Here is a 25,070-nt window from a genome sequence, read left to right as displayed (position 1 = left end):
AGCCTGTGGGTGCCCAGGTGAACTGTAGGAATCTGTCGGGCTCTTGTGGGTCCCACCCAGGTCCTGACGGCCTGGCGTCTGTAACTATTGTTTCACAACCCCAGTGCCCACAGTATCCCCACCCTGGGCGATTGCAATAACTTTTTCCTGGGTTTGAGGCTGGGCACCAGTAGGATAGGTACATGTGCGTGGCGTGTGAAGAATGGGGGTCTACCTTTTGTTGTTCTGGAAACAGGTCGGTGATGTGAAGCACGAAGGATGGGGCGTTTGGCGTGGTGATGACTCTGAGCACCTTGTCACCAGCAACATGTTGCATGACCCACCTGAAGGGCTGATGAGGGTAGTAGTCTGGGCTGGCTTGTCCTCCGGCGACAAGCCCCAATAACATGATCACGCAGAAACACCGTGTTTGCTTGGGTCCCGCCCGTGTGGGTCTCTCAGGTGCTGTCCGGCGGCTCGGTGGACTGTCACTTTCCTCTGGGAGGGGAACGTATGCATCCCGGGAACGACCCATAAGCATGTCCTGTAAATAGAAACTCACAATTCTCATAGCAGCGCCTGGACTGGATCCATGGGTCAAATCGTCTTGTTCACTTCTCTCAGGTCGTGGGCGAGACGATAACCCTCTCCGGACCTTTTGGGGATTACAAACACAGGGGTGTTCCATGGACTGGTGGAGGGTTCTATGTGACCCTTTTGCAGTTCACGGTTAACCAGTTCCAGCAAAGCTGCCACTCGAGGCTCTGACAAAGGCCACTGCTCCCTCCAAATAGGATCTGATGATTTCCAAGTCAATTTGATCGGCAGCTGAGGGTGTACAGCAGTGGCCCCTATGATAAATTTGTAATCTTGACTCCTAGCATAGCAAGGACGTCCCTTCCTATTAGTGGCGGAGAGTTTTGCAAAATGTAGGGGTAAATTGCTACTGTCTGTTCTGGTCCCTTGTTTGTGTGAAGTGTTATAGCCACCAGCTGGGTGCTTTTCCACGCCCGGGTTTGTCCCTCCACCCCGTTCACTGGGGGGACTTCCTTAAACCGCCAATGTCTGGGCCAATGCAGCTGAGGGAGAATCGTGCAGTCTGATCCCGTGTCTACCCAAAACTGAAGTCCTACAACGTGGGGGTCCTGACTGCCATAGAGGCGGCATGTCCCCCTCACCCTCAGGGGTTCCTTCCCTATTTTCATGGCCAGGGCCACCCAGGGGTCCCGGTTTGGGGCGTCCCCTGCTGGTCCTGTAGCGCTTGCGTGGCTTGTGATGATGGGGGGTGTGAGGGTACGGTTGGTGGTGCTGCATAGCTCTGCCATTGTATCGCTGGCGGGGGTGCGATACTGACCGCCTCCTGTGGGAGCATAGGGTATGAGGATCCCCTGCCCCACTGTGGGTTGACATAGATGGGCCGTCTCGCATCCATAGCGGGAGGGGGCTGAATATGGCCCGCACGCCCCCCCCCTCTCCCGTTTCCCCGGGGCCGGGATCTACAGTCCCTAGCGAGGTGACCTCTCTTCCCACAGTTCCAGCAGACCCCTCTGGGATGCTGTTGGGGCAAGGGTGTTGCCTGGGGAAGCTGTGTCGGCTGAGGGCAGTTTGCCGCGACATGACCTGACTGACCACATTTGAAGCAGGCCATCACACTGGTTAGGGTGTGCACGGTTGCCTGAAGTGGGGCCAACTGCTCTTCCCTCACAACATGCTTAATCATGTCAGCCAGGCTGGCCCCGGCTGGTAGGGAACGCAATATATCTTTGGTTACGGTGTTACATTGTTGCCGAAGGCAGTCAGTTACCACCGGGCCTTTTGCGACAGCGGGTAAATTAGAAGAGTCCACCGCAGCCTGAAGGCGGTCAACAAATTGTGTAAAGCCTTCACTCTCCCCCTGTTTGATGGTCGACCACGGTGTCGGTCTGGCCACCACCCTGGATGCGGCGCGTATAGCTTCTCTGGCCGCCCGGGAAGTCGCCCTGACTTCCTCAATCCGAAGCTGCGCAGCTTGTTGCTGGGGTGTGGCCACTTCGTCGTGCTTCCCCAACAACCTAGATAAACTCGACCCGTGGAGTGGCTGCCCTTCCCCCGCCGTCTGAGCGAGCATGGTTGCACATTGGTCCGTCCATTCCTGTTTAAATATTATCAAACCCGCCCCATCAAAAAGCATACGGCTTATTTGCACTATATCGAAAGGGAGTAAATCATCATTGCTAAAAAGACCATCCACGAGAGTGGAAACCACCCCTGAGTTAATTCCTTTTTCTGAGATAGCTTTTACTATTGTCTGAACGTCTTTGGAATTAACGGGAGTATACGTTCTTTGCTGGTTCCCCTGGGGTCCCGTAATTCTCACCGGGAAGGCATGCACCGATGCTGCGGGTGCCCATTCCGCGCATTCGATTTTGATTTTACCCCAGTCGGTGAGTTCGTATTGGGGCTGGGTCCCGGTTGTGTTAAAAGTTTTAATTGGTTTAGTCCGAAACCTCATTGATTCTGTTTTCTCTGCTTCCGAGTCGCTGCTGGACTTGGTGGGCTCCGCAGAGCGATCTGGGGAGCTGTGGCTCCCTTCAGAGTCGGAAGTCGACTGCCAATATACTTCCGGTCTCTGCTGCCATTTTGTCCGGCTACGGCCCCGCTCCTCCCCTCGGGGGCGGTGCTGATGCTGCTGCCGGTGCCGCCCCCTGGGCTCGCCCTGCCTCCCGCAGGGAGGGATCTCTCTCATATATGGTGGCATCAGTGGGCGCGGCTCCCGAGTGAGTGCCCGCCCTCTGTCGCACCCCCACGCATGCGCGTCTGTGGGGATCCGCGGCTCTCGGCCGGGCATGGGCTCAGCGCTGGTTTCCCGCGCATGCGTGTTCGCGGCTGGCCGCGGTTCTGGGTTCGTCCCGCCGTGGACCGGCGGGCTCCACCCCTCTCCCCAGCCACCCGCGCCATATTCAAACGGGTAGGGCGGCGGATCCCCTCCGCCGCTCGCCCGCACGCCAGCCCTCTCGATATTTCGAGCCTCTGCCGCCAGCCCCTCCCAAAAGGACCGTGCGATTCCCTCCGCTTCTTGCGCTAAGTCGGCTAGCGGCGGGGAAGGGTTGGGCGAGGGGTCCGCGGGCACCCCGGGGGGCTCCGGAGGTGGTCTGGGCCCCGGCGGGTCCCCCAAAAGGGTCAGGGGGTCCCCCGGGGGCTCCAAGAGCTCCGGGGGCTTTGGGCTGAAGGAGGGATGGGATGCGCCCGGCCCCCCCGTCTCCCCGCTCTCAATCAAGTCGCCACCAGGGGGGTTTCGCGTTATCGCCCCCTCCCCCAGCTGCGGCGCGATTAACAAACAGGAGCGCGCAGCATTCCACGTCTCCCGTTCTTCTAATGCTTTGCGTAGGGCTGCTTCTGCCTTCCCCCACGCTTTCAGGCTTTTGCTGCTGCCTGTGGCTTTTGTGTCCTCTGCTAGCGCGACAGTACATTTCTGCCACACCCCAGGGTGTAATATATCTATGGGTCGAGAAATGACCCCAATCTCTAGGAGTCTCGTCAATGCGAGATTAAAATTCCTGAGTTCACATTTGATTCCCCATTGCATATGTATCAAACTTACGACCTTCGCTATCGCTTCCATACGAATCGCGGGTCTCTGGGGCGTCCCCCTTCTTCGCTATGGCCGTTCCGGCGTTGAGTGCTGTCCCCTGGCCAGGAGTACTCCCGTCGCCCGGACTCGTCCCTTCGTCCCGATCCCGGGTTTCGGCACCACTATGTTGCCTTCTTGTGAAGGCCACGGCGACCTGGTTTCAGGGTCCGGCACTTCGATCTCCTTTGTGGGATCCCTTGTGGCCAATAACGGACGCTGACACCAATGTGGTGGACGGTTAAAGGCCTTTATTGAGGGGTCTTAAGGGTATTTATGGACTAAGGGGTCTCTCTACGTCAGACAGGGGTTTGGCTATACTTTCTAAGGTTAGTATGGAGTGGAAAGTTACTGGCATGCATAGGTTAGGGGGGCTACACATCTGGCTACATTCCAAGGGTGATCCTTATCTATGGGGAGGGGGGTAGAAGGATTCCTGTAATTTTCCGTTACAGCCCGACATCTTCCGAACGCCTGTCCCTGGCCTACCACATTTGGTTCCCTGAGGTTCCATGATGTCACAATGGTCTCCTTGGTTCCACAAGGTTCCATGATGTCACAATGGTCTCCTTGGTTCCACATTGTCACAATGGACAATCGGCTCCATGGGCCCTGCTGTGTCACGACAGACCCTCAGTGCCATGAGGTTCTGTGGTGTCACAATGGTCTGCCTGGTTCAATGAGGCCCTGGAGTGTCACAATGGCTGCTTGGTTCCGTGAGCTTCCATAGCATCAACAACTGTTTCTGCAGTGCCGTAATGGACCCTGGTTCCATCAGGTCCCTAAATGTCACTGGTCTCCTGGGTTCCATGTGGCCCTGCTGTGTCACCACGGCCCCTTGGTTCCATGAGTTTCTGTACTGTCAGCAATGGTTCCTTTGTTCCAATGAGGCCCTGCTGTGTCCCAATGGACCCTGGGTTCCATGAAGTTCTTCAGTGTCACAATGGCCCCTTGGATCCATGAGGTCCCACAGTGTCACCATGGTGTCCTTGGATCCACACTGCCATGATGGACCATTGTTGCAGCTGGAATAGCTGCTAATAAATCCCAGGGTAGGGAAGCAGCACAAAGGGCCTTTGCATGGTACCCACAGATGTTTGATTCAGCCGTGCAGTGAGATGTTCAGGGTCACAAGGCAGGACTCCTGAGGGGAGTCCAGGTTCCTGTATCTCCAGAGGAAGGGGCTGATCAGTGCCATGGGGGCAGTACAAAGATGGGGCCAATGGGGAATGAAGAGGGAGTGGCTGAGGGACACGGGACAAGGGGAAGGAGCCAATGGGGTCAAACAGCTTTTGAGGGAAGCTTCTTGTGTCTCCCTAAGCCAGGGAAGCCTCTCAGGGTCTCCACAGCTGCAGAGTGTCAAAATGGCCCCTTGGTTCTTTTGGGCTCCTCAGGATCCCAGTGGCCCCTTGGCTGCATGAGGCCCAGCTGTGTCACAATGGCCCCTTGCTTCCATTGGCCCCACAGTGTCACAATTGTCCCCCCTTAGTTCCATGAGGCCCCGCAATGTCACAATGGACCTTTGGTTCCATGAGTCCCACATTGTTCCATGAATCCTTAGTTCCATGGGGCTCTGTAGTGTCACAATGGTCCCTTGGTTCCATGGTGCCACACAGTGTCACAAGTGCCATTTGGCCTAACAGGGCCTCATAGTGTCACAATGGACTCCTTGGTTCCATGGAGACATAAAGTGCCACCATGGCGTTTGGTTTCACAAGGCCTCAAAGTGTAAAAATGGCCTCCATGGTTCCATGAGACCCTCCTGTGTAAAAATGGACTTTTGATTCCATGATGCCCCACAGTGTCACAGTGGTCTCCTTGGTCCTGCACTTTAAGAATCCCCCCTTGGTCGTATGGAGCCCCACAGTGTCACTATTGTGCCCTTGGTTCCATGAGGCCTTGCTGTGTCACAATGGCCCCCTTGGTTCCATGATGTCCCATAGCAGAGCAATGGTCTCCTTGGTTCCACAGTGTCAGAATGGCCCCTTTGTCCCATGGAGCCCCACAGTGTCACTGAGGTCCCCTTGATTCCACGAGGCCCTGCAGTGTCACAATGGCCCCTTGGTTCCAATGGGTTCTGAAGGGTCAGAATGTCCTCCATGGTTCCATGAGGCCCTGCAATCTCCCAATGGACCCTTGGTTCCAAGGGTCCCGCAGTGTCACAAGGCTGCCTTAGTTCCACGAGGCCCTGCAGTGTCATGGTGGCCCCTTGGCTCCATGAGGCAAAGCAGAATCAGAATGGCCCCTTGGTTCCATGGAGCACCACGGTGTCACCATGGTCCCATTGGTTCCACAGGGCCCCTCAGTGTAACAATGGACCTTTGGTTCCATGAGGTTCCTCAGGGTCTCAGTGGCCCCTTGGCTCTGTTTGGCCCCACTGTGTCACAGTGCCAGGTGGTTCCATGAGGCCCCACAGTGTCCAAATGGTCTCCTTGGTTCTGGGAAGCCCCACAGAGCCACAAGGGACCTTTGGTTGCAGGAGGCTTTGCTGTGTCACAATGGACTTTTGGTTCCAGGAGCTTTCACACTGTCAACAATGGTCTGAGCATTGCAGTGTCACCATGGATCCTTTGTTCCATGAGGTTCCAGAGCAGAACATGATCCCCTTGATTCCAGAAGGTTCTGCAGTGTCCCAATGGACCATTGCTTCCATGCAGTCCCACACTGTCACAATGACCCCATGGCTCCAGGAGCTTCCACACTGTCAGCAATGCTCTCCTTGGTTCCCTGAGGCCTTGCTCTGATACAATGGACTTTTGGTTCCATGGGGTTCCACTGCATCTCAATGGACCCTTTGTTCCATGGGGTTCCACAGTGTCACAGCTGACTCCATGGTTCTGTCATCCTCTGCTGTCACCAAATGTCCAAAATATCAGAATAAGACTCCATAATACGAAGTAGCTATTTAGGAGGGGATAATTTATTCAGGCCTAAGGTCCAACATGGAATAAGTCCTAACCTTATGAAGACGTGGAATTCTACCAGTGTGTTGCTTCTATAAATTTGCTAAATACGTATTACAATTTACCCATTTCCATAAAACCCACCCCAAGTTCCCAGATTCACTCCTTGTTTTCTCTACCCCTGCACCCTTGAGCCAGATGGCTTCTTCTCTTCCAAGCATCCTTGCTGGGAAAGCAGCCCCTGCATGCCTTGTTCCTCTGCTGAAAGTTCCCAGGCAGGGTAAAAATGGAATGAACCCTTTTGGGATCAACCCCAGGCTTTGTGTGGGCAGGCAGAGGCAGGCAGGAGGCAGAGCTGCCAGCAAAGGAAGGGCCCAGCCAGGTGGGGCAGCCGGGGGATGCCGACAGCCTGCAGGGACAGAGGCGCAGGGCAGGGACACCGTAGGACAGCCTGGGCTGCACAGGGCACAGGCATGGGCAGCAGCTGCAAGACAGCCCTGCCAGAGCCAACTTGGGCAGCGCTTTGGCCATGGCTGCTGGGCCTGGGCCTGAGGCAGGAGCAGGAGACAAGTGACCCTTGCAGGCCTGGGGCCTCATGGCCTCCTTGTCCCTGCTCAGCAACCTGGCAGGGGCCGCCCCATGCTCCTGCCCTTGGCATTGCACATCCCCACATGCCAGTGCCCATCCTGGCAAGAGCCCTGAGCAAGGAGGGAGGGACAGCATCTGCCTGGCCAGGCCCTGGGGCTCAGGCCTTGGCCCTTGGCATTCCTCAAACACATCCAGCTTTGCTCAGCACCAGAGACACCTTGGCCTTGTTTGTCCCCAGCTGTCATCACTGCCTCCAGTGTTCTGCTCTAACTGGAACCTGGGGACTCTTTCTCAGTTGTGTCCTTCAGTGGGACCTGTTAAAACTTTAAGAAACTTCAGAGTTTCAATTTAACTTTGAATTCATGTGAAGTTTTTTGATCACTCTCTCAGGGCCTGACTCTGATGTAAACACCACCAAAGCCCTGAGAGCGTCATTAACGTTTTCCTAGTCCAGTGATGGAGAAAGATTTCAAAGAACTTGTAAAAAAATATACATTCCTATTTTAAAGGATGTATTTTATTTTATTTCTCTTTAGAGCAGAGGTAATTGCAGCATTCTGTGATTGATATTGACCCAGGGTCTCTCCTCAGCAGCTCTGCCCTGCTCACAGAAGCTGTGCCTGGAGCTCTGACCCAGTGTGGACAACTTTGCTGCACAGTGCCCAGCCCCATCCTGTCTGTCCTCACTCCCTCGGGACCTGCTGTGCTTGGAGAGCTGGCTGCACCCAGCCTAAGAGGGGTTTTCCCTTTTCATATTTTTTGAAGCAATCTGAAACTCCTGAGTTTCCCCACTGCAAACAGACACACTGCTCAGGTGTGTGCCAGCCCAAGGTGCCACCAAAGCCACTGCAGAGCTGCCCTGGGCCAGCTGCGAGGGTGGATCATCAGCCCAAGCTGCACTGGGCCACTGCAAGGGGCTGTGGCCAAGGGCACTGCACTGACCCCACTGCTGGGTTTGGCTTCCATGGCCACTGTGAGAAATTAAACTGTCCTTGGAAACACTGGGGAGGACTGGGACATACTGGGGAACACTGGGAACATTGTGGGGAACACTGGGGACACTGGGGCACCTTGTGTTTGAAACTAGGAGGAACTGGAGGGACTGGGCTGTACTGGGAGGGACTGGAGGGGCACTGCAGTTTTACTGGGGTTGTACTGGGGTAGTACTGGGAATGAACTGGGCTGTACTGGGAGGGAATGGTGACGCTGTTCCCGCCTCCGCCGCCTCTCATTTGCCGAGGCTTCCGCCCATCAACAGTTTCATCCAATCAGCGCCAGAGGTCTGGGCCTGGGGGCGGTGCCTAGACGGCCGCCATATTTTCCTTTTGCTTACAACTCCCATCATGCCCCGCGGCCGGATACAGCCCCATTGCATCTGGGACTGCAACGCCCATCATGCCCCGCGCTCCACAGAACCCCGGGATCCGCCCCCATCTGTCCCATAAGTGTCCCCCAGACCCTGAAGGATCCCTCAGTGCCCCCTCACTGCTCATTTGGGACCCCACAAAAGCGTCCCCGGACCCCCTGAGTGCTCCCAACCCCACAGATGCCCGGTACAGCCACTTCTGGGAATTCGTCTCCCCTCATCCTCCGTGGCCCCCGAGCCCCTCAGAACACAGTGACGCGCCTAAAACTCCTGCCGTTCCCGCGCCCTAAAGAGCCCGGTTAGAGCTCCCCGAGCTCCCCCCAAGGATTCCCGAGCCGTTTACGTTCCCGCCGAGGACCTCAAGTCGCGGCTCGGACGCAAAAGTGTCCCCCAAGTGCCTTCCCGGACCCCCAAACGCCGCGTTCGAGCCACTTCCGGGACTACAGCTCCCATCATGCTCCGCAGCGCACGTCCAGCGCCATTCCAGCCGGGACTTCATCTCCCATCATGCCCCGCGCTCCTCTGAGAGCCATTGCAGCTGCGTTTCGAACTCCCGTGATGCTCTGCGGCCGTGTTAAACTGTATGATACCCGCGCCTACAACTCCCATCACTCCCCGCGCCCCAGAGAGCCCCGTTCGAGCCCCCCAAGGGCCCCCCCGGACCCCGAAGGGCCCCAAATTCCCTCCCTGACGTCCAAGGGCCTCCCTGGACCCTCAAGTGCTGCCCCGGACCCCGAACTGGCCCTCAGAATCCCTGAGTGCCCCGTCCAAGTGCCCACCCGGCTCCCCCAAGTGTCCTTCAGAACCTCAAGTTCTCTCTGAATTCCTTCCCCAGACCATAAACTGCCCCAAATGTGCCCCAGAAATGGCTCCAGGGACCCCAAAGTGCCTCCTCTTGACCATATGGAAAAAAAGATGATAAAAATGATGGCAAAACGTCTACAAAGAATATTAGTTACCATAAAGAGGAAGAAATAAATACCCAATACAGCTTAATGAATTAATGAAGGGAATTGTGTTACTTAGAACCAATGACCAATAATTTTCTGTGTTGCTAAAAGTGTATAGATTTTTTAATATAAATATACAAATTACGTAATTAAAATTGAATAATACTAACAGAATAATAAAAATATCATTTTATTAATGAATTGAACTTTATTTATAAGGAAAAATGCCTAAATTTTTGTTATGTTTAGGGATGTCAGTCCCAGGTGGGCGATGTCAGACATGCTAAGGCTGGGGGTGAGGAGCAGCTTGTCCAAACATGCTCAGCCCAAAAGGGGCTCATTCTTCTCATTGCCCAGACCTCCTAAGGAGACATTCAGCATCAAGATCTCCTGGGGAATGCTTCCATCCCCTCTTCTCTGAAATGAAAAGTAAAAAAATATTCCCTTGTCTAAAACCAAAAATCATGAGGTGCACTTTGAAATCTCCCTCCTGAAGAGAACTCCAAACTGACTCCAATGACCGCACAAGGCCTGGAGACTCAAAGGCAATGGAAGGGAGACAAAGAGCTCCTGAGGGCTTTCTGTATTTTAATCAGCCCAACGGTGGATTTGGAGCTGGGTCCAGGAGCCTCAGGCACGGAGAGAAGGATGAAGAAGCTGCTCAAGGAGTCAGCAGCAAAACTCCAAGTGCCTTGGAGCATGGCTGGGCCCCAGTGAGGGCAGGGAGTGCCAAAGGCTGCCCAGGGCCTGGTGAGAGCAGATCCTTGAGGCCAGGATTGCAGGGAGCCCAAGGCTCTGAGCAGGGAACTGCAATGCTGAGCAAGGCCTGGCTTGGCTGCAGGAAGCAGAAAGGCCAAGGCCTGAGCCCAGCCTGGGCCAGCAGGGCCGGTCCCTCACGGCTGCCTCGGGGCTCTTGGTGGGCCAGGGGGATGTGAGGGGCAGCAAGGACAAATGGCATCAACCTGCAGCCCCTGCCAGCCTCCCCACGGAGGCCGAGGGAGAAGCAAAGTGCAGCCCCTGCCAGGAAAGTTCCTCCCGTAGGGCCTCCTGAGGCGCTGCCCAAGCCCAGGGCACAAAGGCCTGGGTGCCTGTGGCCCTGCCAGCCCTGCCCAGCCCTTGGCCATCTGTCCTGCAGGCTGTGGCCCCTGGGCGTGCTGCTCCTCTGCCCTGGCCGGCTGCACTCGCCCATCTCGCTGTCCCCCAGCATTTCTCACCCAGCGTTTCTGTGCCCTCCCTGGGCTCCCTGCACCCAGCGCTGCCGGCTCCTGGCACACAGAGCCCGGCCATGGCCCAGCCTCACGCTGCCACACCTCCAGCACCAACATTCTGCCCTGTGAGGGACTTTGCTTTCTCCTCAGCTCCAGCCTGAACCTTCCAAGCTGCACCTTGGGGAGGTTTCCTGCAATTCCCACTGCCAAGGAAAGCTCTGTCTCCTGCTTGTCACAAACAGAGAAGGGCTGGAGGGAGATGTGGTGGTCAGAGGCTGTTTGGGGCACAGTGACCATGAAATTATTGAGTCTTTAAATATTCTGTGAAAGATAAACAAATCATCTACACTGGAGTTACAGAGAGCAGACTTGGGCCTGTTCAGGATTGATTTGGAGAGTACCAAATCAGATACTGATTTTTTAAAGGGAAACAGCCCTTAAAAACAAAGGATTCCAGGAAGGGTGGACACACTTCAAGAAAGAAATTTTGAAGGGGCAGCAACAGCCTGTCCCTCTGGGCCAAAAAGTGAGCTAGCAAGGAAAAGGACTGGCCTGTCTGGGCGGGTAGCAAATTTTATGATACAAATTGTATGATACAATCATCATGTAGCCAAATGCAGGACAGGCAGGCAACTCAGGAAATGTTTAAGGATGTTGCTAGGTCATGGAGAAAGAAAATTAGAGAGGTGAAAGCTCAATTATGACTTAACCTGGCCACTTCTGTGAAGGATAATAAAAATGACTTCATGAATACATTAATGACAAAAGGAGGGGAAAGTAGAACCTCCATTCCTTTTTGAGGGGATATGGTTACCAAAGATGAGGAAAAGGCTGAGGTACTTAACCCCTCTTTGCCTCAGTTTTCAAGAATAAGTCAAGTTGTCCTCAGGTCAAGTGTTCTCCTGAGCTGGTAGATGAGGACAGGGAGCAGAACAGCTGTGGAAGAATGGCTGGAGGAAAAGGGCCATGGATCCGTGGAAATGTTGTACAAACAAACCCCATGTTAACTTAGCATACATGTTAACTTAGCAGCTTAGCATAAGCGGGCCGCACTTAGCGTAACCAGGCCGCAGGCCATGATAGGAAGATGCTGTGTCCTGCCTGCTCACAAGGTCGAAAGGGCAAGGACAGCAACAAGAATAGAAACCATAAAGTATGCATAACCACAAAGTAAGAGGAATATGTAAACGTAATCTCTTGCTTTAAACCAATAAACTCACGACAAGTATGAGTAATTAAACCAATGAACTAACGACAAGTATGCATAATTACTGGAAACAATATAAAAGTACCGGTGTCCTCAAGATAAACTGAAGCTTGCTTTACGAATCATATTGACTGATTGCTTGTCTTCCCTCACCGCCTGCAAACAGCCCCCTGTAATCCAGGAGGAAGCAGCTGGGGACCTGCTGAGCCACTCAGATGCTCACGGTCTCTCTGGCACCAGATGGGATCCATCCCAGGGTATAGTAGAGGAAATGTATTGTACTTGAGTATCTGTATATAGACTTTACTCCGAGAGGTCTTGGTTGTCTTTGATGGGCTGCAGCTGCGATGTCCTTAATTAGGCTGCAGCTGTTGTGAGATGCAAAGCTGTGTTTCATGTCAGGTACAAAGAGGCGAAGTGTGTACTTGGGAATGTGAAATGTGTGGACATCGACAATGAGATAGTTGCGAATTTTAATAATAACTGATGAAAATAAAGCATGGAAAAAAGCCTTTGAACCTATCTTTTGTTTGCAATTAACCCTAGTTGATTTAAGAGCATTAGAATTAAGGTGTTAAAGATGTTGCTTTTTGCTTTCATTTAATCCATAAAAAAGCTCTGCAATAATAACCTTTTGAAGTATAATTTTAAAATATTACTTGTATTCTTCAAACTATAGCTTTGGAAGGTATATAGGAAATATGCTTATCTCACACCTTATTGAAACAAAGAAAAACAGTTTGAGAAAGGAAGATGAACATCACCTCAAGGATTTATGGTTTCGACCAAAGGGAAGCTGGACATCACTGTTGTTACATTTATAGTCTCTGCAATTAAAAGGTGGACCCACATCTGGGGAGCTGGACTCCACCAGATGGGATTCACCTTTCTTCTTTTGGAAATTGGTTATGGAACAGATCACCTTGAGTGCCATCACAGGGCACCCACAAGATGGCCGAGGGATCAGAGCCAGCCAGCGTGGATTTCAGTATCTGCACTGATGATCTGCATGAGGGGACTGAGTTCAGCATCAGCAAATTTGCAGATGACACCAAGCTGGGTGTGAGTGTGGATCTGCTGGAGGGTAGGAGGGCTCTGCAGAGGGACCTGGACAGGCTGGATCCAGGGCCCAAATCCAACAAGGTGAGGTTGAACAAGACCAGGTGCTGGCTCCTGCACTTTGGCCACAACAACCCCTGCAGCGCTACAGGCTGGGGACAGAGTGGCTGGAGTGCGGCCAGGCAGAAAGGGACCTGGGGCACTGATGGACAGCAGGCTGGACATGAGGCAGCAGTGTGCCCAGGTGGGCAAGAAGGCCAATGGCTCCTGGCCTGGATCAGGAATGGTGTGGCCAGCAGGAGCAGGGCAGGGATTCTTGCCCTGCATCGGCACTGGTGAGGCCACACCTCGAGTGCTGTGTCCAGTTCTGGGCCCCCAATTTAGGAAGGCCATGGAGGGGCTGGAGCGTGTCCAGAGAAGGGCAACAAGGCTGGTGAGGGGTCTGGAACACAAGTCCTGTGAGGAGCGGCTGAGGGAGCTGGGGTTGTTTATCCTGGAGAAGAGGAGGCCCAGGGGAGACAAGGTGGTGTCAGGGCTCAGGTTGGACTTGATGATCTCCAAGGTCTTTTCCAACCTTGCTGATTCTGTGATTCTCTGGAACCACCCTTGGAGCAGTTGCAGGATTGAGCCCTGGGCCTCCTCTTCAGAAGCTCCAGCAGCCCAGGTCCCTCAGCTTCTCCTGGCAGCCCCAAAGCCCATCCTGTCAGTCCTGCAGAGCCTCTGCAGCCCCTCCTCACTGCCCAGAACATGGAGCCCTAGAGCCAGACACAGCAGCCCAGATGTGCCCCCCGGGCCTGGGGTGCCTCTGGCAAGGGAGCAGCACCAGGCACTGCAGGAGCCTGCAGACAATTCCTGCAGCACTTGTAGGATGATCCTGCTGCCCAAGGGACGTTCCCATGGCACCAAGTCAGGAACTGCAATGGGGACTGGGGCCAGAGAGGAAAGGGCAAACAGGGATGGGCTATTTGCAGGGGAGGGAAGAGGGATGGGCAATAGGAAGAAATCTGGATCAGGAAAGAGGAAAGAAAGCAAAGGTGAAGCCAAGGAAATGCTCAGGGCAGTTTGGGGGTGGCTGCCAGGCAGCCCTGGCTCTGAGCAACAGCGTCTGCAGTGGCACAGGAATCTCCCAGCTGATGGGAACAAACTTTCTGGCTGAGTGCAGAGGCCAGGACAAAGCTGAGTGGTTTCCCTGGTGTCCCCCAGGCCTTGCTGGCCCCAGGGGCTGATGGCATTTGTGCTCCCTCAGGTTCATGTCCCCACAGCAACAGCATGGGGGTGCTGGCCCTGCTGTGTGCAATGCAAACAGGGGCTGCTGAGGCAGTGCTGCCGTGTCTGTGCCTGCAAGGATGGGGCACCTGTGTGAGCTGGGGGAGAGGCCAGGGCTGCAGAGGGGGGATGTTGTTGGCAGCTGCATGAGGACGCTCTGGGACGCTGCCCTGGGCTGTGCAGCGCACTGGGCATGGATCAGCCCCTGCTCTGCTGCTCCTTCCCGTCTGCCCCAGGGCCCTTGCAGAGCCCCAGCCATGCTGTTTGCCCCCAGCCTGCCCACGGCCAGCCTGGGGCTGCTCACGGGGGTTTCTGTGCTGAGCATTGGCCTGGGCGTGTTCTTGAGAGAGCCTGGGCAAGGAGCCTGGAGCCCCCAGGCCCTGGGCTGAGGCGTCAGCGCTGCCCCAGCAGTGCCCATGGCCTGTCCCTGCTGCAGCCCCGGCACTGCCACCCCCAGGGCTGTGCCCGGCCCCGAGAGCACTCAGGCCCTGCAGCAACACCAGGGCCACCAGGGCAGCGGGGCAGGGCCACGGCAGCAGCACTGGCAACACCAAGTGCTGCTGCTGCTGCTGGGCACAGCTGCTGGGCCAGCCCTGATCTGCCCCAGCTCTGCACACAGACATTGCTGCTGCAGCTCCAGAGAAGGCAACAAAAGGGGGGTCTCCAGGGAAAATATTGCTGGACTGTGTCAGTGAGGAGCTATGCTCTTGATAGCTTCAAATGAAATAAAGGATTTATTTCATTTGAAGCTATCAAGAGCACAGTTCCTCACTGACACAGTCTGTGGGTCATAGTGAAGGTATGGAGAAACAAAACAAGATATGGCAGATTTGATGGGTTTAGTTTAAGGACAATATTAAAAAAGGAAAACAATTAAAAAGAAGCTCCAAAATGAAACCAACAAGTACCAAAGACAACTTTTATTACAAATTATTTTCAGAAACTGCCCAGCAGTTTAATGTTTTCTAAATTGTCCAGTCATCAGTCTCCACCCTGCAGCCTTGAGCTCCTGGTTCCTCAGGCTGTAGATGAGGGGGTTCAGGGCTGGAGGCACCACCGAGTACAGAACTGACACTGCCAGATCCAGGGATGGGGAGGAGATGGAGGGGGGCTTCAGGTAGGCAAAAAAGCCAGTGCTGAGGAACAGGGAGAGCACGGCCAGGTGAGGGAGGCAGGTGGAAAAAGCTTTGTGCCGTCCCTGCTGAGAGGGGATCCTCAGCACGGCCCTGAAGATCTGCACATAGGAGAAAACCATGAACACAAAACAACCAAAGGCTAAGGATGCACCAAGCACAATGAGCCCAAGTTCCCTGAGGTAGGAGTGTGAGCAGGAGAGCTTGAGGATCTGGGGGATTTCACAGAAGAACTGGCCCAGGGCATTGCCATGGCACAGGGGCAGGGAAAATGCATTGGCTGTGTTCAGCAGAGCATTGAGAAAGGCACTGGCCCAGGCAGCTGCTGCCATGTGGGCACAAGCTCTGCTGCCCAGGAGGATCCCATAGTGCAGGGGTTTGCAGATGGACACGTAGCGGTCGTAGCACATGACGGTCAGGAGGGAAACCTCTGCTGAAAAGAAGAAGAGAAAGAAAAACAGCTGTGCAGCACATCCTTTGTAGGAGATGGTGCTGGTGTCCCAGAGGGAATTGTGCATGGCTTTGGGGACAGTGGTGCAGATGGAGCCCAGGTCGCTGAGGGCCAGGTTGAGCAGGAAGAAGAACATGGGCGTGTGCAGGTGGTGGCCGCAGGCTACGGCGCTGATGATGAGGCCGTTGCCCAGGAGGGCAGCCAGGGAGATGCCCAGCAAGAGGCAGAAGTGCAGGAGCTGCAGCTGCCGTGTGTCTGCCAATGCCAGCAGGAGGAAGTGCCTGATGGAGCTGCTGTTGGACATTTGTTGTGGCTGGGCATTTTGACCTAGAGGAGGAAAGACAGGGCAATGGAGAAAAGTCCAGTCCAGAAAAGTCACAGAAAAGTCAAAGCCCTTTCTCACAGACCCTTTCCTGCCACTGAACACGTCGCCCTGTCCATGTCTCAAATATCTTCCTTCAGCTCTATTGCTGGAGTCCTGATTGCTGCTGGCCAATGTTGTGTCAGGAGCTGAATCTTCAGCTGCAGGACACCTGGTAGTCAGCCCTGACCCCCAGTCAGTGCAGGGAAACAATGAGGGCAGGGGCCAGTCCTGGTGTTTGGACTTGGATAAAGAATGTTCAGCTAAGGCAGAGAAGCTGCCTGGGGGAAGGGATGGGGATTGCTCTGTCCCTCCCTCCTGTTCCAGCTGCCCTGGTCTTGCACCTTTCTGAAATCCACTCCCGTGTTAGCCTGGACAGCCAGGAGACACTGCAGAGAGCAGAGGGATCCCTGGCACACAAAGTGGCTCCTGCCTTTCCCAGAGTCAGGAGAGTGGGCTCATTGCCAGCCTCCCAGGCTGCCCTGCCCAGAGCTCCCCGGGCACAGGGAGCTGGGACACCCCATTGCTGTGCTCAGCCTGCACAGGAGGAGCCCAAGGGCTGGGCCTGGCCCTGCAGCTGGAACTGCCATTCCAGAGAGCCCCTCAGCAATGCCAGCAGCACCTGGGCAAGGCAAGGGGAGAGAGAGCCGGGCCTGAGGAAAAGCCTTTCCCTGCCCAGCCCTGCCCAGCCCCTGCCAGGCAGCAGCAGGGCAGGACAGTGGCCCTCAGGCCCTGGTCAGCAGGGAATGAATGGGCACATGGCCGGAGAGATGCCCTTCATCTCTGGGGCTGCTCTGCCGGCCCAGGAGGGACTGAGGGCCCCGAGCCCCCGGGCTGAGGGCTGTGCTGGCTGCGAGGGGACACAAGAGCTGTGCTGCTCAGGGCAGTGTCTGCCCTGCAGGGCAGGCCCGGCAGGTGCCACATCTGCCCTGCAGCAGGGCTGCCGTCAGCACTGCCTCCCTCCCTCCCTGCCCACGGCTCTGCTGCTGGAGCTGCCCCAGCCCCAGCTGCTCCTGTGGCCCCAGGCTCCTTCCCTGCCAGAGCTGCCAGAGCCCAGCCCAGGCCCTGGGCCAGCCCTGCCCTGCAGCTGCTCGGCCCTGCAGGGATTAAAGAACAGCTCCCCCAGCCTGGGCACCATGGAAAGGTGATGCTGCATGGATCTGGAGGCTGGGCAGGTGCAGGCACTTGCTGAGGCTCCCAGGAATCCTCAGGGTGATGGTTTAAGAGTCTCAGCCCCTGCACTCCTATGCACAGCTGAGTTTCCATTGCCACCCAGCTGAGCCAGGGAAAAGTGGGAGCACAGATTCAGGAAAGCAGAGACCCAAGAAGAAAGTCCTGCCCTGAATGAGCTCATGAGAAGTCCCCTCAGAAGGGGAGCCCTGCTCTGCAGCACATCCTCCTCCTCCTCCTCCTCCTTCTGTGCCACAGAGAAACTGGGAGAGTCCTCCTGACACATCCCCCAGGCTCTGGGGTCTGCTGGCTTCAGGAGATCCCTCCAGGAGCACAGGGGACATTGCCCTGCACCCACACACTCACCATGCACAGGGCTGTGAAGATCTTTCCCCAGGTGGAGTCTCAGCTCAATGTCTTCCCAATCCTGATTGCCTTCAGCCTGTCTCTGCCTGGCTCCTGTCCCCTCAGTGCCTGCAGGCAGAGCCCTCAGCCCTGCTGGGCTGGGAGAGGAGCTGGCCCTGGAAGAGCTGTTCCTTTAAAGCTCAGCAGCACAGACACAGCACAAGGACTTTAATGAGCCTCTTGGGGATTTGGGGTTGTTTACATCAGACTCAGTCCCTGAGAGAGTGATCAAAAAACTTCACAAGAATTCAAACTTAAATTGAAACACTGAAGTTTCTTGAAGTTTTAATGGGTTCCACTGAGGGCCAGAACTGAGAAAGTGTCCCCAGGTTCCAGTTAGAGCAGAGCACTGGAGGCAGTGATGACAGCTGGGGACAAACAAGACCAAGGTGTCTCTGGTGCTGAGCAAAGCTGGATGTGTTTGAGGAATGCCAAGGGCCAAGGCCTGAGCCCCAGGGCCTGGCCAGGCAGATGCTGTCCCTCCCTCCTTGCTCAGGGCTCTTGCCGGGATGGGCACTGGCATGTGGGGATGTGCAATGCCAAGGGCAGGAGCATGGGGCGGCCCCTGCCAGGCTGCTGAGCAGGGACAAGTAGGCCATGAGGCCCCAGGCCTGCAAGGGTCACTTGTCTCCTGCTCCTGCCTCAGGCCCAGGCCCAGCAGCCATGGCCAAAGTGCTGCCCAAGTTGGCTCTAGCAGGGCTGTCTTGCAGCTGCTGCCCATGCCTGTGCCCTGTGCAGCCCAGGCTGTCCTACGGTGTCCCTGCCCTGTGCCTCTGTCCCTGCAGGCTCTGGGACCAGGTCCCCCTCTACCTTTTGGACACATACCTTGGCATATTGGAATGTTGTCCACATGGATGGCTACAGAACACCAAAACATATATTCTCATCCCTTTTTTCTGAAAATATAGGATCATAAGTCCCTATACTATGCTTTAGTGATTTTCATTATAATGAAACTGACCTTTCTGAATAGAAGGGTGTCCTTCTCTGTGTGTAATATCTAATTCAAAGGTTAAAATATTTAGAATTATTTTAGGCATTGGAAATCATGACCATAGCACTCCAGGAAGGGGCCAAGTTAGAATCCATGCGTTTTGCAATACAACTATTGTTCTGGAAGCTTAAAACATAACTGAAGAGGACAACTGGGAAGTGACTTTGTCCTGCAGCCTTATGGTGCATCCTTTTAAAGAAATTCTTGTGTAAAATTATAACTAACCTGATGCCACTTGTATTTTTAGAGGACAAAAAGGGGTGATTAAGAGTAACTAAGGCCTATCCATCAGACATTCTATAAATCTTTAGATTACTGAGCCCCAAAGGATAAGTTATCGTGGTATACCATGATAAAGGGTCCCTTTATCAACACCATATGGACCACCCCATAGCTGGCCTTTGGACACTCAACTTTTCAGCTGCCTCATACAGACATGTTCATACACACAGACAAGAGTGCAAAAAGGTTTCTCATCTGACTCCACCAGATCCCACTGGCTCTGCAGAGCAGTCAGAAAATACACACTGAGTCTAATGAGGAAACAGGGCACTATGGAACAGTGCAGGCTTGGCCTTGCAAGCACACTGATCAGCATTTGTCAGCATCTGTCAGCATGACTGACCCCATTCGTTGTATTCTTCCTCTATTTTCCTATGTCTATTTCTCTCCAAATCACCTTGATCCCTCCCTTTTCCTTCTTTGGTTCTTCCCCTAACATTCCATATTAATTCCAGTGAAATTCAAAAATGCTGCTTCCTTGCACCCCAGTATTAACCCTGTAGCACTAGGCACTAATACCAGCCATTCTGCAAAGCCATCTGGAGAGCCACTCTGCTGACTCATGGTGATAAGTTTTCTTCCCAGACCATGAGGCTGAGGTGCTCCTGGAACATCTGGGAATGTTTTTATTTATTTATTTAGAAATGTATTTTTAAATTTAATGTATTTTATTTATTTATTTAGCATCTTTTACCATGGTCCACATGTTCCATATGGTATACCATGTCCCCTGCTGTCGTGAACGGCGGAAGAAATGCCTCACACAATATGCGTGAATTGCAAATCCCAAAGTTTATTGAAAGCTCACACAGATTTATATTGGTGTTAATGAAGCTTATACATATTGCAAAAGCTGAGCTCATTATTGGCTAAAGCACACTTAGATCAACCACACCTACTTCTATGCTCTAATGATTATTTTGTTTCTATGTTTACATTCTTCTAGCTTCTCTACCTAGGATATCTTCATTTTCTGGCAAGCAATTTTCTCCCCCATCTTCCCGTTTCAGCGAAGGTCACTATGACCTTTGTCAGTGATTGGACACTGGTTGCATAATCCCCAGCTTGTTTCCCCTATCCTTATCCAACGGTATCACATCGAAGTGGCCTTTCTCAGCTAGCTAATTATCCAAAAAGCTTGCCACACCCTGCTACAGAAGACTCCAGGATCACTGCTCTTACTGTCAAAATGAAGATAATACAGAATAAACTTCTGTCCTTCAGTGGAACCAAACTAATGACAGAGGTCTGATGTGAATATCTCCTGGTCACCTTGTTACAGTGATTGACAATGGTGTTGGCCAAATAATATCTCCCAAGGCTGCAGCCATTTTTTGGCAATGTGGAACAGGTCTTGGACCACAGAAGCCATGTTGTAAAACTCATCCCCCGGCTGCCCCACCTGGCTGGGCCCTTCCTTTGCTGACAGCTCTGCCTCCTGCCTGCCTCTGCCTGCCCACACAAAGCCTTGGGCTGACCCAGACCCCTTCTGGGGATGTGTTGCACCACAGCCCTGCCCTGGGAGGGAAATTCCTGTCTCCTTGTGCTCAGTCTGGACCTCCCCAGCTGCCATTTTTATTAATTCTTTCTTTTTCTGTCTTTTTTCTATTGTGTCAAAAGGATCCACCATCTCTTAAACCACCCTTCAATCCCTCCCAGGCCTCTCCTCTGCTGTCCTCAGTCTCCACCCCACTGAGAACAGAGCTCCTCTGTCCCTGTACTGTGCTCATGTGCTTGAGGCCATGGCTGCCTGGACAAGAAGGACGGTTCTTTTCTACAGGAAAGAAACCACAGAGCCACAGGGTATTGAAGGCAGATCAGAGGCAGTCACCAGAGGCCAAGGCAAGCCAGACCTGTCTGTCCTTGCAGCTTTTGTCTGAAAGCAACCCTTGGATATTTGTGGAGTTTTGGAGGTGGAATTCCATTTCAGCCATGAGTGTCCTGACCAGAATGACAGTTCTTCTCCACAGGAAGGAGAGGGCAGAGCCCCAGTGTTTCAAAGGCTGATTAGAGACAGCTCAAAGGAGGCCAAGGCCAGCCAGACCTGTTTGTATGGCAGCTTTTGTCTGAGAGCAATCCTTGGATATAAAGAATTTTGGAGGTGGATTCCCAATTTTGGTTATGGACACCTGCACTGAAAGATGTTCTTTTCTATGGAAAGAAAAGCACACCCACCCTCCCCCCCCAAATGTTTTGAGGACAGATGAGAGGTGGCCTCCAAGATGCCAGGGCGATCCAGAGCTGTCTGTGCTGGCAGGTTTCATATGGGATAATCTGTGGATTTAATCAAATATGGAGGTAGAATCCCAGTTTCAGTCATGAACCCCTGGAGGAAAAGGAGAGTTCTTTCCCACAGGATGGAAAACACAGAACTCCAGGGCTAGATGAGAAGCAACCCTCAACATGCCAAGGTCAGCTGGACCAGTTAAGCCAAGCGAACCAGAACTTTCCCATGTTCTTGGATCCCTGGGGCCCTGCAGCATCACAATGGCCTCTTGGTGTCATGAAACCCCGGAGTATCACAAGAGATCTTTGTTTCCATAAGGCCCAGCAATACCACAATGGTCTCCTTGGCTCTGCAGCGGCAGAATGGCCCCTTGCTTCCATGAGGTCTTGCAGTGTCAAAATGGTTCCCTTGGTTCCATGGAAATGCACAATGGCACAATGGACCCTTGGTTCTATTGGGCTCCCCAGGATCACAATGGAGCCTGGGTTCCACAAGGCCTGCCTGTGTCACACTGGCCCCTTGCTTTCATGAGGACCTACAGTGTCACAATAGCCCCTTGGTGCCATGGGGACTCAGGATGCCAGAATGTTCTCATTGCTTTCACAAGTCCCTGCAGTGTCAGGAAGAGCTCCTTGGTTCCACAAGGCCCTGCAGAGCCCCTTGATTCAACGAGGCTCAAAGTGCCATAATGGTCTCCAGGATTCCATGAGGCCCCAGAATGTCACAATGGACTTTTGGTTCCATGAGCTTTTGTACAGCCTACAACAGTCTCCTTGTCTCCACAGTGTCATAATGGATCCTTTGTTCCATGAGGTGCCTGGCCTCCCACAGCTTCTCAGAGACCTTCTCCCCCTCAAGGTCCCCAGCAGCCCCTCATGGCCCCTCAAAAGCCCGTCATGGCCCTCGCAGTTCCATCATGGCGCATCACAGCCCTTCACAGCATCCCACAGCTCCTCACAGCCCCTCATGACTCCTCACAGCCCACGCCTGGGGCTCCTCCCAAAGGAGAAGGGGTCAGGCCCTGCTTGTTCTCCTTTTATTTCGGTCCCTTCACAGCCACGAGTGCAGAAAGGCTGAAATGGAGCCTTTCCCCAGCGTTTCCCTCGGGGTTACCTGCGGGCTGAAGCTCTGTGCTGGCGCTGGCCCGAGTGCCACCATCCCTGCAGCCGCCAGGCCTTTGCTGTCCCCCCGTGTCCGTTCCCTGTCCCCGAGTCCCGCCCGGCTCTGGCAGCAGCAGCAGCCGCAGCGCAGGGGGCGCCGGCCCGGCCCAGCCAGGAGCAGCAGCAGCGCCGGCCCCTTCCCACCTGCTCCTGCCTCGGCTCCCAAGGGCTTTTTCCAGCTCAATTCTGGACTAGAGCAACAATCACCCACACACAGCCCTGACTCCTCAGGGCCCGCCTGTGCTGCCCTGAGCCAGCCCTCAGAGAAAGAAAGGATCGGGTTCCAGCACTGTTTTCAGCACTGTTTTACTCACCCTGAGCTGACAGCAGGAGGCTGCTGTTGCCTTTGCCTTTGGGAATTGGAGAACCTGGCTGCTCTTGTCCCTCTTCTGCTTGCCACTTGAAATTTATCTGTAAAACTGCGATTGCCTTTTTCGATCAGCGCTATCCAGAGTGCTTTTGTGATAGTGAATTTAAGAATCCTTAAAATCAAAGGGGTTTGAGAAAGCTGCAAAAGGCAGGCCTCAGAGACAGCAGAGCTGTGATTAGAGCTAAGCAGTAGCCATAAGATTTGTCAGCAGAAAAGTTATATTAGAAGTAGAAAGTAAGGACAAATAGAACAATGGTTTTTGTATTAACGCTTGGTAGACTAACTCCCTAAGCTACAGAAAAGTATATCTAGTGAGATATTAGGAAGTTTGAAGCTTGAGCTCTGTGCATTGTGTTTTAAGGCTTGCAAGCAGGCATTGTACTCAAAATAAGCAAGCACTGTTTTAACCAAAGGTACCTGTGCTTATAGTGGTTGGATGGAACTACCATCAATATGCTTTTGCTTTGTGGGATTAATAAAAAAACTTTTAAAGTAAGTTGTAACATTGAGTTTTTTGTCTGCTGCTGAGGACACGAGCTGCAGGCATCTTCCCATTGTCATAACCATGTAATGAGACTGATGCTGGAAAATAAACAGCTCGAGACATGTTCCTCAGCAGTCCCGTCCTGTTGGTGATTTGTACATGGCCCCGGCCGGCAATAGGTGAACTCAGGCTTTTGGTCATAGGCATCATGATTAGCAGATCTTGAAATGCTCTCAAGTCCCTGAGCACAAAGTCAAAGAGAATTAAAGCAGCCACACAGGCCACATTTGCAGTGCTCAAACACAGCCCTGCTGCTGCTGCTGCTGCTGAAATAGAATCAACTGACAGAGGCCATCACAGAAATTGCCTCTCAAGTGTCAAATCAAATGAAAGAATCCACCAGGAGAAAGAGAAACCAGAACTTCTCAGCTCGCTTCATTGTCTCTTCAGAGCAGCAGCAGCAAATGGAGATGCCCAGAGGTATTTCCAGCTGCTGCTGGTCCCAGCTGGAGCCCAGCCTGCTGCCCAGGCCCAGCGGGAAGCTGAGCCCAGCCCGGGGAGCTCCCGCAGTGTCGGGAGCTCAGCGCACGCGGGGCCAGGCCCAGAGCCCCGGGCACGGCCGCCCATTGCGGGGCAGCGGCGCAGACGGAATGTCCTGCGGCCCAAACCTCCTGCTCCTGCCACACAGCGCCAGCCCTCTCCCCCTCCTCCTCCTCTCCCAGCACAGCACAAATTCCAGCTCCGAGGAGGCTGCCCCAGAGAGGGCTCAGGCTCCTGCTTCAGCCTCAGTGTCCCTGCACAGGAATAGGGCATCTTTCAGACACTTCCACAAGCTCAGGGTTCCCATTGCATGGGGAATCTGGGATGAAAATGGCCTTGTTAGGAAGGACAAAAGCAGAGGGAACGGATTGGAAATTATTAGGAAAAATGATCCTTTGTACAGGCAAAGCTCACTAAGTCATTCCCTGCATTTCTCCTTTTCACATTCTTTCAGTCATCTCCTCAGAGGTCCAGCTTGTTCTGGTGCCTTTCATGAACTGATTGTACTCTTGATTTATATCAATGCAGGAGATGTAGAAGCACCTGAACTGGACACTGAAACAAACTCCCTCTGTCAGCCCATTTTCATCTTCTACATCACTTTCAAGATGTCCATGGGGATGTTGGAATGATTATCACACAGCTCTCCATTTCTGGCTGCAGGCTCTGGAGATTCTTTCTCTGCATTCAGTCAGGCTTGCATTGCCTAACAATTCCTGGGAGCCCCTCATGTTTTCTTAGGGTAGAACAGTAACAATGAAAACCTCACCAATGGCACAAGTGCCCAGCCCACAAGGAAAAGAAAGAACAAGCTGTACAGTTCTTCAAACATTTGTCCTGCTTTGCAGCAAGAGTCCTGCTGCACGCACGGTGTGGAAAGCCAAGAGAAGCCGCAGTTGGTGGCACATCTTGTGACAGAAGCTGCACCTGGTTCTCCAGGAAAGGCTCTTGGAAAGAGCAAACAGGACTGAAGAGAAGATTTTTGGAAAACTGAAAGAGCTTTTAAGATATGAAATGAAAATGGAAAGAAACAAACTGAGGTGTTTTCTCTGTTTATTTTTATGCTCTCTTTTTCCATCTTGCACTACTTTTAATTCCAAATGGATCTCACCTCTAAGATCCATGACTTGGCACATTTTAGACACTGTCAAATACCATGAGCTATACACAGTTTGCCTTCCTCTGCTTTTTTTTTTTTTATGGAAAGCACTGCTGGCGAGATAAGTGCAGTGCTTGGGTCAGGTACAAATTCTGCATTCAGGGAATGCACTCTGATAGTGTTTGACCCTCAGCAGGGACAATGCACAGCAGCGACTGAGGGGATTCCTGTGCCGCTGTGCAGGAGTCCAGACTCTGGGTC

General features: G+C 53.4%; 1 protein-coding gene across 1 annotated transcript; it reads right to left on the bottom strand.

The window, feature by feature from the left end:
• Positions 1-15,088: 15,088 nt before the first annotated feature.
• Positions 15,089-16,021, bottom strand: LOC139603646 (olfactory receptor 14A16-like). Its single transcript, XM_071454536.1, has one exon. It carries the CDS (start codon positions 16,019-16,021, stop codon positions 15,089-15,091), a length of 933 nt encoding a protein of 310 aa, XP_071310637.1.
• Between the last annotated feature and the right edge of the window lie 9,049 nt (positions 16,022-25,070).

The sequence above is a fragment of the Agelaius tricolor genome, unplaced genomic scaffold (assembly GCF_023055355.1).
Source record: "Agelaius tricolor isolate 1412-34295 unplaced genomic scaffold, bAgeTri1.0.p SCAF_40, whole genome shotgun sequence".
NCBI lineage: Eukaryota > Metazoa > Chordata > Aves > Passeriformes > Icteridae > Agelaius > Agelaius tricolor.
The sequence above is the reverse complement of the archived record's forward strand: the minus strand, read 5'-3'. Positions and strand labels throughout refer to the sequence as shown.